Source organism: Oncorhynchus masou, unplaced genomic scaffold (assembly GCF_036934945.1).
Source record: "Oncorhynchus masou masou isolate Uvic2021 unplaced genomic scaffold, UVic_Omas_1.1 unplaced_scaffold_821, whole genome shotgun sequence".
Lineage (NCBI taxonomy): Eukaryota > Metazoa > Chordata > Actinopteri > Salmoniformes > Salmonidae > Oncorhynchus > Oncorhynchus masou.
The window spans coordinates 160,107-172,123 of NW_027014687.1; the positions used below are offsets into that span (position 1 = coordinate 160,107).

General features: G+C 44.1%; 2 protein-coding genes across 4 annotated transcripts; one reads left to right on the top strand and one right to left on the bottom strand.

The window, feature by feature from the left end:
- The first annotated feature begins 113 nt into the window (after positions 1-113).
- On the top strand, positions 114-3,192 carry LOC135537584 (protein N-lysine methyltransferase METTL21A-like). The gene is made up of 3 exons (XM_064963716.1): positions 114-353; positions 562-673; positions 1,188-3,192. Exons 1-3 carry the CDS (start codon positions 207-209, stop codon positions 1,586-1,588), a joined length of 660 nt encoding a protein of 219 aa, XP_064819788.1. The 5' UTR covers positions 114-206; the 3' UTR covers positions 1,589-3,192.
- Positions 3,193-3,569: 377 nt separating this feature from the next.
- On the bottom strand, positions 3,570-9,889 carry LOC135537583 (cyclic AMP-responsive element-binding protein 1-like). 3 transcript variants are annotated; one of them, XM_064963713.1, is made up of 8 exons: positions 9,708-9,889; positions 7,814-7,939; positions 6,859-7,005; positions 5,661-5,764; positions 5,304-5,449; positions 4,668-4,850; positions 4,315-4,471; positions 3,570-4,055 (listed from the first exon to the last, which is right to left on the bottom strand). In XM_064963713.1, the coding sequence occupies exons 2-8, from the start codon at positions 7,898-7,900 to the stop codon at positions 3,911-3,913; spliced, it is 969 nt and encodes a 322-aa protein (XP_064819785.1). In that variant the 5' UTR covers positions 7,901-7,939; positions 9,708-9,889; the 3' UTR covers positions 3,570-3,910. The 3 variants fall into 3 exon arrangements, with proteins under 3 accessions (XP_064819785.1, XP_064819787.1, XP_064819786.1); XM_064963715.1 differs by lacking the exon at positions 9,708-9,889 and adding an exon at positions 9,564-9,701; XM_064963714.1 differs by lacking the exon at positions 9,708-9,889 and adding an exon at positions 9,555-9,701.
- Positions 9,890-12,017: the final 2,128 nt, after the last annotated feature.

The window sequence follows — 12,017 nt, forward strand, 5'->3', positions numbered from 1 at the left end:
CAATTACCATTGGCTGTTTACCAAGATTAATAATTGTTATTTGACAGAGATTGGTGAACATTGTCATTTGACAAGTGTCAGCTCTACGATTTTATTATCGCGAGAATATAGATTTTTCCACTTCCTCAAATCGTTCAGCGAGGTATGAATTTCAAGCTTACTAAAAGTTACATATTATATTACATTTCCATGGTCTTCTTTTGACTATGGCGCTTGTACCATATGATGGGAATTATTTGCCCGTGCTCTCAAAACTACATAATACGTCTGCAGAGTTCCGTTTTGCTGACCACAATGTCAGACTAACCCAGGACTGGAATAAACTCGGAGTAGCTGCTGTCGTCTGGGATGCAGTGAGTGACCATCGTTGGTGTACGACTGTACATACTTTGCAGCATTTTTATTTTATTTTTTAAATTCCAATATGAACTATTCAATCATCTGTTGAATTACGGGTCGTCTTCTTGAGTGTGACAAAGATGTAGCCAACTATGGTACGATTGATTCTGCCACAATTTACCGATACTGTTCTCTCCTTACATCTATGTTTTCCTTTGTCAGGCGGTAGTGATGTGTATGTACCTGGAGCTGGGGCAGGTCGAGCTGACAGGGAAGGTTGCCATCGAGCTGGGGGCAGGCACTGGACTGGTGGGCATCGTGGCAGCTCTTCTAGGTAAGAACTCACAGGGGAGACTTGCACTACAGGGCCAAACCAAGCTGAAGTGGGTTGGCCTGATTACTATATAGTTGAGCTGATGTGGGCTGGCCTGATTACTATATAGTTGAGCTGATGTGGGCTGGCCTGACTACTATATAGTTGAGCTGATGTGGGCTGGCCTGACTACTATATAGTTGAGCTGATGTGGGCTGGCCTGACTACTATATAGTTGAGCTGATGTGGGCTGGCCTGATTACTATATAGTTGAGCTGATGTGGGCTGGCCTGACTACTATATAGTTGAGCTGATGTGGGCTGGCCTGACTACTATACAGTTGAGCTGATGTGGGCTGGCCTGACTACAATACAGTTGAGCTGAAACCATTCTGGAAAGGACAATGTGAAAATAAACCATCAGAGCCAGAACTGTTTGGGTTGGCCCTATAGTGTGGATCAGGCTCAACTGTTAGAACTACTAATTGTTAGTCACATTTTTACATGTGCTAACCGTGCAAGTCTTCTGTCCAAAGGTGCCAAAAAAGTGACCATCACAGACCGTGAGCCTGCCTTGGGCTTCCTTGCAGCCAATGTGAAAGAGAACATTCCCCCGGATCAGCTAGGAGCAGTGGAGGTCTCAGAACTGACCTGGGGCCAGGGATTGGAGCGCTATCCCAAAGGAGGCTTTGACATAGTGCTGGGAGCAGACATTGTTTACCTGGAAGACACATTTCCATCATTACTGCAAACGATGGAGCACCTCAGCTCAGAGAGTAGTGTAGTGCTACTGGCCTGCAAGATCCGCTACCAGCGAGACACTAACTTCCTGAGCATGCTGAAGCAGCGCTTCACAGTACACCAGGTGCACTATGACAAGGAAAGAGACATTCACATCTACAAGGCTGTGAAGCTTCCAGCAAGGAGAGATCTGTAGGAACCACTGATGGGGGATGTGAGGGGTTTGAATCACAGTGGATGGATCAATGTGCTGTCAATCATTGATGGTTCAGGGAGCTACTACTCATAAATGGGCAGTCAGTGAGATGGTTCATGGAGGATGGTTTTGTTTCATGCAGGGTTGTGTCCAGTAGGGAGAAAATATGGAGCTACAACCCAGCTACTGTGGGTGATTGTAATCGTCTTAATTTCATTCATCCCTTTTTGATAAAAATGGATTTGAAAACAAATTAAGACATCTGAAAAATAATACCAGAAACACATTTATTAACAGCTGCCAAAAACAAATAGTAGAATCTGTAATATAATTGTTTTGCTTTTTTCATACAAGTGAATGCTGACATTAAGAAATACAACGTTTACAAAATATGAACAGAAATGGCAAGTGTTTTAAAAATAAGATGCATATATGTTATTTATGACAGATGGCTACGTAAAAACAAAATAATACAATATGGCATTCTGTTATCCAATCAAACAGAAGACCGGGTTCAGTAAGCAAATGTTATGGAACATTGCCGATAGAAATATAGTTGACATGAATCCTTATTTTACATGTCAGAAAGGCATGTCTGTTCTACAAAACAGTACTAGTTGAACATTTGTATCTGTTCCACATTGTTGTGAGCTGCTGAACGCGCCCTGGTGTAATCCCACGTTTGTTGATGAGTTGTCAGTCTAAATGTCAGCGATGGATCCCAAAATCGAGGTCTACGTCATCACTGCAGATCCAAGCAAACTATCCCTTTTAACTAACTACATGATAGAAAATGCTTCTTCCCTTGTTCTATCAGAAGTGTTTGAGGCACAACAGATGAAAAAGTGAGATTGTGGGGCTAATCCTAACTTTCACTCTACAATCCCATTGATGTCAATGCATGATTAATTTAAGTGGAAGTTAGGATATCCTCCAATATGATTATGCCTTATGCCTGTTCAGGCCATGGAGAAACAAACAAGAAGGAGACTCAAACACACACACTGCCTCAGACATCGTATACATTACATGAATGCCTAAAAGCAAACTATACAACACCCATAGTCTACCCTTCAGTCATATTTCACAACTCCTCCTGTCAGCTGTGTGGTAGCTCAGTCTACATTAGCACAACTCTTTAAAAAGGTACTCCGCGAAATGACTTTCCCCCCGAGCAGCACCGGAGATATTGAGATGAGCGAGATGCAACACTGCCATCACACAGTATCACTTCACGTTGTAGTGGTAGCCATGGCAACAAAACAGCGGAGAAGTTGAGTCTCTCGCTTCAACACACTTAGTTGTGGAAATTGACCCACTATGCTGTTTACATTCTGCATCTACGTCATATCGCTGAGGTTACCTTTTAATGCCTGTTAGTTGTTGCAGACAATCCACCCACAATCCATCTCCTACCCCAAAACACCCGACTTAACAATGCTGAATAACAAAAGTTGGCAAGCAGAAAAATTCAATACATGATAAACCAACTCAAGCTCAAAGATAATACATTTCATCTGACAGTGGTTGGGATCTACAGTCCACATAAAGTGTTATTAAGTAACAGAAGAGTTAAAGCAATCATCAGCCTAAATACTGAATAGTGTAGCACTCAAAAAGATGACCATTTTTCCAAAATCATTTTCAACGTGTGTTGCCAGGCGACGGTCCAAACTCAATAGTTGTATAGGGTAGTTCATGGTGGGCAGAGGGGTCCTAGTCCTCTACGGCTGGTGTTTTCCTGGTATCTGACATCTTGAGACTGGGGACTACTGGTTAGTTAGCAGCAGTGGTGTTGTGGATAGACACAATACCTACCACTAAGATTCCACTAGGGGCTCCATTCTATTGGTGGAGAAACGGTGTGCTCCACCTCATCCTTTTAGGGGTACTCATTATGGAAAGTACTCATCATCCTTTTAAGGGGTACCTATGAGGCCATCCTTTTTAGGGGTACTCATGAGGTCATCCTTTTACTCATGAGGTCATCCTTTTTAAGGGGTACTCATGAGGTCATCCTTTTAAGGGGTACTCATGAGGTCATCCTTTTAAGGGGTACTCATGAGGTCATCCTTTTAAGGGGTACTCATGAGGTCATCCTTTTAGGGGTACTCATGAGGCCATCCTTTTTAGGGGTACTCATGAGGTCATCCTTTTAAAGGGATACTTGTGAAAAAGTGGAGAAATTGTGTTCTTGTTCTTTTTCCTCTTTCTGTAGGTCTCATAGACTGGTAGAGCTTTTTAAAAAGAAAAGGATAAATGGGGGAGGGTGGTGCCAGATACATGGCTCTGTGGTGAGTCTCTGTACATGGGGGTGGGACACTACTCTGATTTGTGGCAGTACAAGTCTTTAAGTGACTTCAGTTCCTCGATGAGGGTTTTGTTTTGGTTCTCCAGAACGGCCACACGGTTCTCCAGACACTTGACGTACTCCTTCTTCTTCCGGCGACACTCCCGGGCCGCCTCCCTGTCACACACACACACACAGAGGTATGGACAGTCAGTACAGTATGTCCGCCTCAGCAAATCTTAACACGATCATCATGTTTTCACTTAACATTACCTCAGCTTTATTGTGTAGGTATAGAAATAGGAGTTCCATATCAACAACATGCTAAATGTACACCCACATTATAGGATGTAGTCTACCATTTCACCCAACAGCCTTCATTAAAGTGATCAACACAACCCTAGTTAACAGTATCTCTACCCTCTACTCCACCTACCTGTTCTTCATCAGTCTGACCTCCCTCTTACGGGTGACGACAACCTCTGGGCCTTCCTGGCCAGACAGGGCGGGAGAGGAGGCCATCACCATCCCAGGAGTCATGCTGCTGGTGTTGGCCGTACGGATCTGGTAGGTCTGCACTTCTCCAGAGGCAGCTGGGAAACAGAAGGGACGTGTTGGTGTTTACGTCAAGAAATTGTGGGCATACAGGAGTTGTTTGTGTTGTTGTGTGACTGCATATGCAGGAAAACGGTTCTGTTTAGAATGTACGAGCAGAACAACTGACGGGCACCCAGTAAGAACTAAAACTTGATTGCGACTGGGGCCTCCCATGGTCCAAGAGGTTCTCACCTTGCATTACCACCTGGTTGCTGGGCACCAGGATTTGCTGTCCATCGGAGGTCTGGGCATACTGCAGGATGGTGGTGCCCTGCTGGGCGCCCGCCGCGTTGGTCATGGTCAGGGTCTGCATCCCCTGCATGCCATCTGTACCGTTATTGGCCAGTTGGATGGCGCCGCCCTGGGTGATGGCAACTGCAGAGGAGGGGGGGGGGGGTTAATGGATGATCGTCAGGTTAGGAACATTACTACGGTCTGCTCGGTCATGTTCAACAAGGCAAACCATAGCGAAACGGAAAATTAACATTGTCATTATTGGACATGTTCAGGTTGAACCTTCCCGTTTCATTCAAACATTTCTCCCTACTGAACATGACCCTATTTCCACTATAGTCATTGACCATACACGACTCATCAAATATAAAGTAAGAAAGCCAACTAAGCTTGTCCAAACCAGAACAAGCAGGCACTCTTCACATATGGCCATGATGAAACTGGAATACAGGTGAAGTTGTCCCTAGATGCTGATCTTGGGTCAGTGAATCATTTTCCCATGTAGAGGGGATTGGTGGAGGGAAGCTGATCCTAGATTTACAGAACCCCCCCGGGGGGATAAAACTGAGGATTGAATAGGTAGGGGTTACGTACTGTACTGGCCGCTGGCCGTCTGATAGATGGGGCATGATGTGGGCATGGCAACGGTGGTGATGGCGGGGGTCGAGTCGTCCTCCGATTTCTCCTCCTCGATCGGCGGGACCGCAGACACGTCAGACGACAGGTCGTTCAGGATCTTCCTGCAAACACAAACACAATCAATGTCTCGGACTCTCAGTCAACAATGTGTCATCAGATTTCATTCACGGCCCAATCAGATCCAAAATGGCACCCAATCTGCATTAAAAAATAATAATCCCAATTTGGCAACATTACAGTCATGTTGCCAGATTGGGATTTTTTTCCCTGCCACCATGAGGCCGAGACAGTGGCCCTGTGGAGGAGCGGTACCTGTAGGAAGGACGTCTGGACAGAATCTCCCTCCTCTTCTGAGAGTCTGTCACACTGTCCACCGACTCCTGGGAGTCCTGGGAATCCTCTGCAACTGTTGAAATCTGACAGGGTCAAACACAAGAGTTGCAGTTTATAGGGTGTCCAATCAAAAACACTTTTTTTTTTGACCAATGGGTAAAATAATATAATCCATTGGAAAGATGTTACCCTTGTAGGATGGTCAGAATTAGGGTGATTAAATCAACCGAGGCCAGAGAGAAAAAAAAGTGGCAAAAATCTGGAAAATCACTTTCCCGTTGAACTGATCTTTCTTCTAGAATCCAGAGGACATGAAACAGAGGTAAGATGGATATCCACTTTTCATATTCATTCAAGATTCCTGTCATTTCCCCAAGATACCTCACAAAAACAAGCGTAGCTCTGAAATGTCAGAGCAATAAGCATATACCCCAAGCCTTTTACATTTATTTCAGCTCGTCTCGTGCTAATTTAGTTTTTTTGCGACCCACATAAACGACTTTGACCACGAAATGTAAAATTCTCAAAAGTCATTTACAGGAAACTTGCTGCTTATTATCAGATGTATTAGGTGATGAAATCCAACCTTTTAGATATGTTAATGATATGTTAATGATATGTTAGAGAAAGACCCACCTGAACCATTCAGAACATGAAGAATCATACTTGTCTTGGTAAAATGGGTTTTATAACAGTCTACTAAGAAGCATAGCTGGCACACACCCAGAGAAAAGGATTTGGTGTGGCGTTGCTGACTAACGGCAAATAAACTATAAGCTATGAAAATAGAGAGTCAGACACTAATATATAATATATCTCCCAGTAATTAATTTTATAGGGATATAACATCAAGTGAAAGTTCATCACCAAAGCACATTGACACCCTGCAGTTTATTGGAAATGCATTAATACCTATACAGCATCCAATAATGTTCCTTTGATCTGTTATATTACTGTATGTGACCCATACCAACCCTCAAATAGCTGCTATCTGAGAGATTCTCTGCTATAGATTAGATCAGTTCATTAGTCACATGCACAGGGTCACACATGTAATTGAAGGGTACAGTGAAATTCTTAAAGCTCCCAACAGTACAGGTCAAATATAGAGCCGTTGCTGCCTACTACCAAAGCCTATTGCATGTACATCACAATAGACTACTGGAATGGGGCTCACCTGAACAGTCTGTACTTGAGGCGACTGGATGACCGAGGGCTGGGCGGCCTGGATGACCCCGTGGACCTGAACCGTCTGCCCGTTGGGTAGCTGCACCAGGGTGACTGTGGGGCCGCTGGAGGAGACCTGTCCTGCTGCCATAGACACCTGCAGCAGAGACGCAGATTGAGAAACGGCTTATGAGTGTGGGCGATACATGCTCGTTCCAGGGCCCGGTTCACCAAAAGCATCTTAAGGCCAAGTCCAGTTCAGCACAACAGGATCCTATGGCTCTAACGATGGACTTAGCCTTAAGATGCTTTTGGGAAACTGGTCCATCATATTAACCTTTAACTAGGCAAGTCATTAAGAACAAATTCTTATTTACAATGACGGCCTACCCCAGCCAAACCCTAACCCGGACGACGCTGGGCCAATTGTGCGCCGCCCTATGGTACTCCCAATCATGTCCGGTTGTGATACAGCCTGGAATCGAATCTGGGTCTGTAGCGACGCCTCTAGCACTGACATGCAATGCCTTAGACCACTGCGCCACTCGGGAGCCCAAACTCCACATAATGGTTACAATCAAAGACCATGAATAGAAGTGATTGATTATTCTTCATGTCAGTGAACAGTTCTGCTCTTCTACACAACATATTTATTTATGAACATTCTACAATGTTCTGCCCTGCTGAATGCAGCCCACATATGGAGGCTCCCTACACGCATAGGCTGCATTTACACAGGCAGCCAAATTCTGAGCTTTCTTTTGACCAATCATATCAGCTCTAAAAAGATATGACGTGATTGGTCAAGACAAATTGGTGGGGAAAACATCAAAATTGGGCTGTAAACACAACCATACAGACTCATACATGTACACCAAAAGTAGGGCCTCGTAAAGAATTTCCACCAGAGGATCAATAAAGTAATTTGATTCAAGTGTCTGGCAATGTTGATGAGGGTACTGTACCTGGGCCAGTGTGATCTGCTGGGCCTCAGACTCAGAAACAGCTGTGTCACCACCCTGCTGTGTATCGGCTCCCACTTCCATGGTCATTTAGTTGGCTGGAATGGCGGGTGGAGAACTCTGGAGAGCCTGTGAATGTACGGTTTTACACAAAATGTAAAATATTGGTATGGGGTGGATTTAATTCAGGGCTCTCCAACCCTGTTTCTGGAGAGATAAAGTTGTGTAGGTTCACGCCAATCCGGTTCCTGGAGATACCATCCTGTAGGGTTTCGCTCCAACCCCAGTTCTAACTAACCTGATTCAGCTTATCAACCAGCTAACTATTAGAATCAGGTGCATTGGATTACAGTTGGTGTGAAACCCTACAGGATGGTAGCTCTCCAGGAAGAAGGTTGGTGTGAAACCCTACAGGATGGTAGCTCTCCAGGAAGAAGGTTGGTGTGAAACCCTACAGGATGGTAGCTCCCCAGGAAGAAGGTTGGTGTGAAACCCTACAGGATGGTAGCTCCCCAGGAAGAAGGTTGGTGTGAAACCCTACAGGATGGTAGCTCCCCTGGAAGAAGGTTGGTGTGAACCCCTACAGGATGGTAGCTCTCCAGGAAGAAGGTTGGTGTGAAACCCTACAGGATGGTAGCTCCCCAGGAAGAAAGTTGGTGTGAAACCCTACAGGATGGTAGCTCTCCAGGAAGAAAGTTGGTGTGAAACCCTACAGGATGGTAGCTCTCCAGGAACAGGGTTGGAGAGCACTGATTAAGTGATGTTATGAACTAACTGTGATGTTTCAGGTCGTGGCTTTTGTGCCTCTGTCTATTCATACCAGACCAGGTTTGTTTAAGTGATTGTAGGCTACACCAGACATGCAGTATTACGTGTGACTATCTGAAAGTATAGGAGATACTATCCCAAACCATAAGTAACGTTCCTAAGGTAAAAATGTGTTGCTCAATGTGTATTTAATAAGTTCCAACATTGCATGAACGTAATGATTTTATGACAACACTAGTTAAGTGTATTTTCAATTTACAGTATAATATGCAGTACATCATTTCCTAACACGATACCGTTATTGCCGCCCTTTTCCAAGTAGTTAGCTAGCAAAGTATATAGCATTGTTAGCTACAAAGAAAATAGTAGCTAGCTGACACTTGCCTAGCTATACTAATAGATAAGAAAAAATACATTTTCAACCAAATGGTACGAAATGTATCCATGTTCATATTGTTGCTCGTTATATTAAATATTTGTGGTAGCTAGCTAATATCGACAACCTGGCTAACTAGCTATAGCTGCTAGCGAGCTAACGTAAATATACAAATGTGTCCCATGCGGTAAAAATCAAGAGTTTTAGCTTAATCAATTCATTTGCATATGGTTCAGTTAACGTTGACTAGCTATGACACTTTAATTGATGTCTTTATCTAAGTTCGCTAATGTAGTATGCTTATCCAAGACAACCACGCTGTGTTTGCAGACGGACTATATTGCAAGCTAACGTTAGCTAGTTCTTTGGGAGGGAAATGTCTGTAGCTAAGCCAGATAGTATTGGGCTGGGCTATCATTATATACCGCTAGTTAGCTTAGCAAGTTAGGCATTCGAACCTACATGTTTTTTTGTGATTGCCAGCTGGCTATGTAGCTAGATGGCCAAACTAGGTCTGTTAGCCAACATGCTGATGCTATTAATTACTGTGGTTGCAATCTTTACTCGAGGACTCAAGCCTCACTCCCATGTTTCCAGTACCATTCTCACATAGCTGGCTGGCTAGCTTTGTAGACTGACTCAACATCGTGTGGCTCTGCAACACCGCCGCCATGATCTCTTTGTTAGATTTGGAGCGATTTCTCCAACACACCAGGGCTTTCTTCTATCCCCCTCTCCGCATCGGATGCTTACCCGACACAGACTCGCTTCGTCACTCCCGGGTCCTCCGAGCTCCACTTTTATTCAGACCGACACGTAAGAGACCGCGTCAGGCTACACCTCTGTCGCGTCACCGAGATGAACAACAACACGGAGAACGAGGGAGACGACGAAAATCAGTTCTATCGACAGGGCTCGAATTCGAACGGAAAATGACGAAATCCACACGACGAATACCGAAAATGTCGAACATTGGCGGAAGTATACGAAATGTAGGCCTAAATAAAAGTGCGCATGTGCAACATGTGTCAGTCGAGAACATGAACAGCTGTCAATCAAAGACGTCTTATAAAACAGAAACTAGAACATCTTTGTTATATATTAGGAAGCATGAGCAGTATGCTAAAAACAGTATTGTATTGCCAGTAGAACTGATTCTAGAATCTTAAATAGACTATTTTGTACATAATTGTCACTAGTGATAAATCAAGAGGTATATTCCAAATGTTCCCTAACCAATTTGCTCATGGGCTAGATATATTTTAGTATCATTGTGAGGGATATATTTTTGTTAGGGTGTTGGAAATTATTAAATGAAACCAAAGACTGTGCTTTGCCATATGATTCCAAAGAAAGGGGAACCAGCTTCTTAGCCCAGATGGGTGCGAGATTTCCCTAAAAACTTACCACTTCTTTTTATTTCTTTATATTTTTGTATTTCACCTTTATTTAACCAGGTAGGCCATTTGAGAACAAGTTCTCATTTACAACTGCGACCTGGCCAAGATAAAGCAAAGCAGTGCAACACAAACAACAGCAGAGTTACACATGGAGTAAACAAATATACAGTCAATAATACAAAAGAAAAAGTCTATATGCAGTGTGTGCAAATGAGGTAGGATAATGGAGGTAAGGCAATAAATAGGCCATAGTGGCAAAATAATTACAATATAGCAATTTTAAATGTAAAAGCTGGGGTGATAGATGTGCAGAAGATGAATGTGCAAGTAGAAATACTGCGGTGCAAAGGAGCAAAATAAATAACAGCATGGGGATGAGGTAGTTGGATGGGCTATTTACAGATGGGCTATGTACAGGTGCAGTGATCTGTGAGCTGCTCTGACAGCTGGTGCTTAAAGTTAGTGAGGGAAATATGAGTCTCCAGCTTCAGTGATTTTTGCAGTTCATTCCAGTCAGTGGCAGCAGAGAACTGGAAGGAAAGGCAACCAAACGAGGAATTGGCTTTGGAGGTGACCAGTGAAATATACCTGCTGGAGCGCGCGCTGCAGTTGGGTGCGGCTATGGTGACCAGTGAGCTGAGATAAGGTGGGGCTTTACCTATCAAAGACTTATAGATGACCTGGAGCCAGTGGGTTTGGCAACGGATATGAAGTGAGGGCCAGCCAACGAGAGCATACAGGTCGCGGTGGTGGGTAGTATATATTGGGCTTTGGTGACAAAATGGATGGCACTGTGATAGACTGCATACAATTTGCTGAGTAGAGTGTTGGAGGCTATTTTGTAAATGACTTTGCCGAAGTCAAGGATCGGTGGGATAGTCAGTTTTACGAGGGTATGTTTGACAGCATGTGTGAAGGATGCTTTGTTGCAAAATAGGTAGCCGATTCTAGATTCAATTTTGGATTGGAGATGCTTAATGTGAGTCTGGACGGAGAGTTTACAGTCTAATCAGACACCTAGGTATTTGTAGTTGTCCACATATTCTAAGTCAGAACCATCCAGAGTAGTGATGCTGGACGGGCAGGCAGGTGTGGGCAGCGATCGGTTGAAGAGCATGCATTTAGTTTTACTTGCATTTAAGAGCAGTTGGAGGCCACGGAAGGAGAGTTGTATGGCATTGAAGCTCGTGTGGAGGTTAGTTAACACAGTGTCCAAAGAAGGGCCAGAGGTATACAGAATGGTGTCGTCTGCATATAGGTGGATCAGAGAATCACCAGCATCTCTTATCGATGGCGGTTATGATATCGTTTAGGACCTTGAGCGTGGCTGAGGTGCACCCATGACCAGATCGGAAACCAGATTGCATAGTGGAGAAGGTATGGTGGGATTTGAAATGGTCGGTGATCTGTTTGTTAACTTGCCTTTCGAAGACCTTAGAAAGGCAGGGTAGGATAGATCTAGGTCTGTAGCAATTTGGGTCTAGAGTGTCTCCCCCTTTGAAGAGGGGATCTCTCTTTGGGGATCTCAGACGATACGAAAGAGAGGTTGAACCGGCTAGTAATAGGGGTTGCAACAATTTTGGCAGATAATTCCAGAAAGAAAGGGTCCAGATTGTCTAGCCCGGCTGATTTGTTAGGGGTCCAGATGAACATCAGCTATCTG

What these genes read in the sequence shown, in the direction of transcription:
- LOC135537584 (XM_064963716.1), top strand. Translation starts at nt 207, where the DNA reads ATGGCGCTTGTACCATATGATGGGAATTATTTGCCCGTGCTCTCAAAA. An exon ending in CTGCTGTCGTCTGGGATGCA is followed by an intron (nt 354 to 561) that starts GTGAGTGACCAT and finishes TTCCTTTGTCAG; the next exon opens with GCGGTAGTGATGTGTATGTA. An exon ending in CATCGTGGCAGCTCTTCTAG is followed by an intron (nt 674 to 1,187) that starts GTAAGAACTCAC and finishes TTCTGTCCAAAG; the next exon opens with GTGCCAAAAAAGTGACCATC.
- LOC135537583 (XM_064963713.1), bottom strand. Translation starts at nt 7,900, where the DNA reads ATGACCATGGAAGTGGGAGCCGATACACAGCAGGGTGGTGACACAGCT. An exon ending in CTCAAGTACAGACTGTTCAG is followed by an intron (nt 5,765 to 6,858) that starts GTGAGCCCCATT and finishes TGACCCTGTCAG; the next exon opens with ATTTCAACAGTTGCAGAGGA. An exon ending in GTCAGACTGATGAAGAACAG is followed by an intron (nt 4,056 to 4,314) that starts GTAGGTGGAGTA and finishes TGTGTGTGACAG; the next exon opens with GGAGGCGGCCCGGGAGTGTC.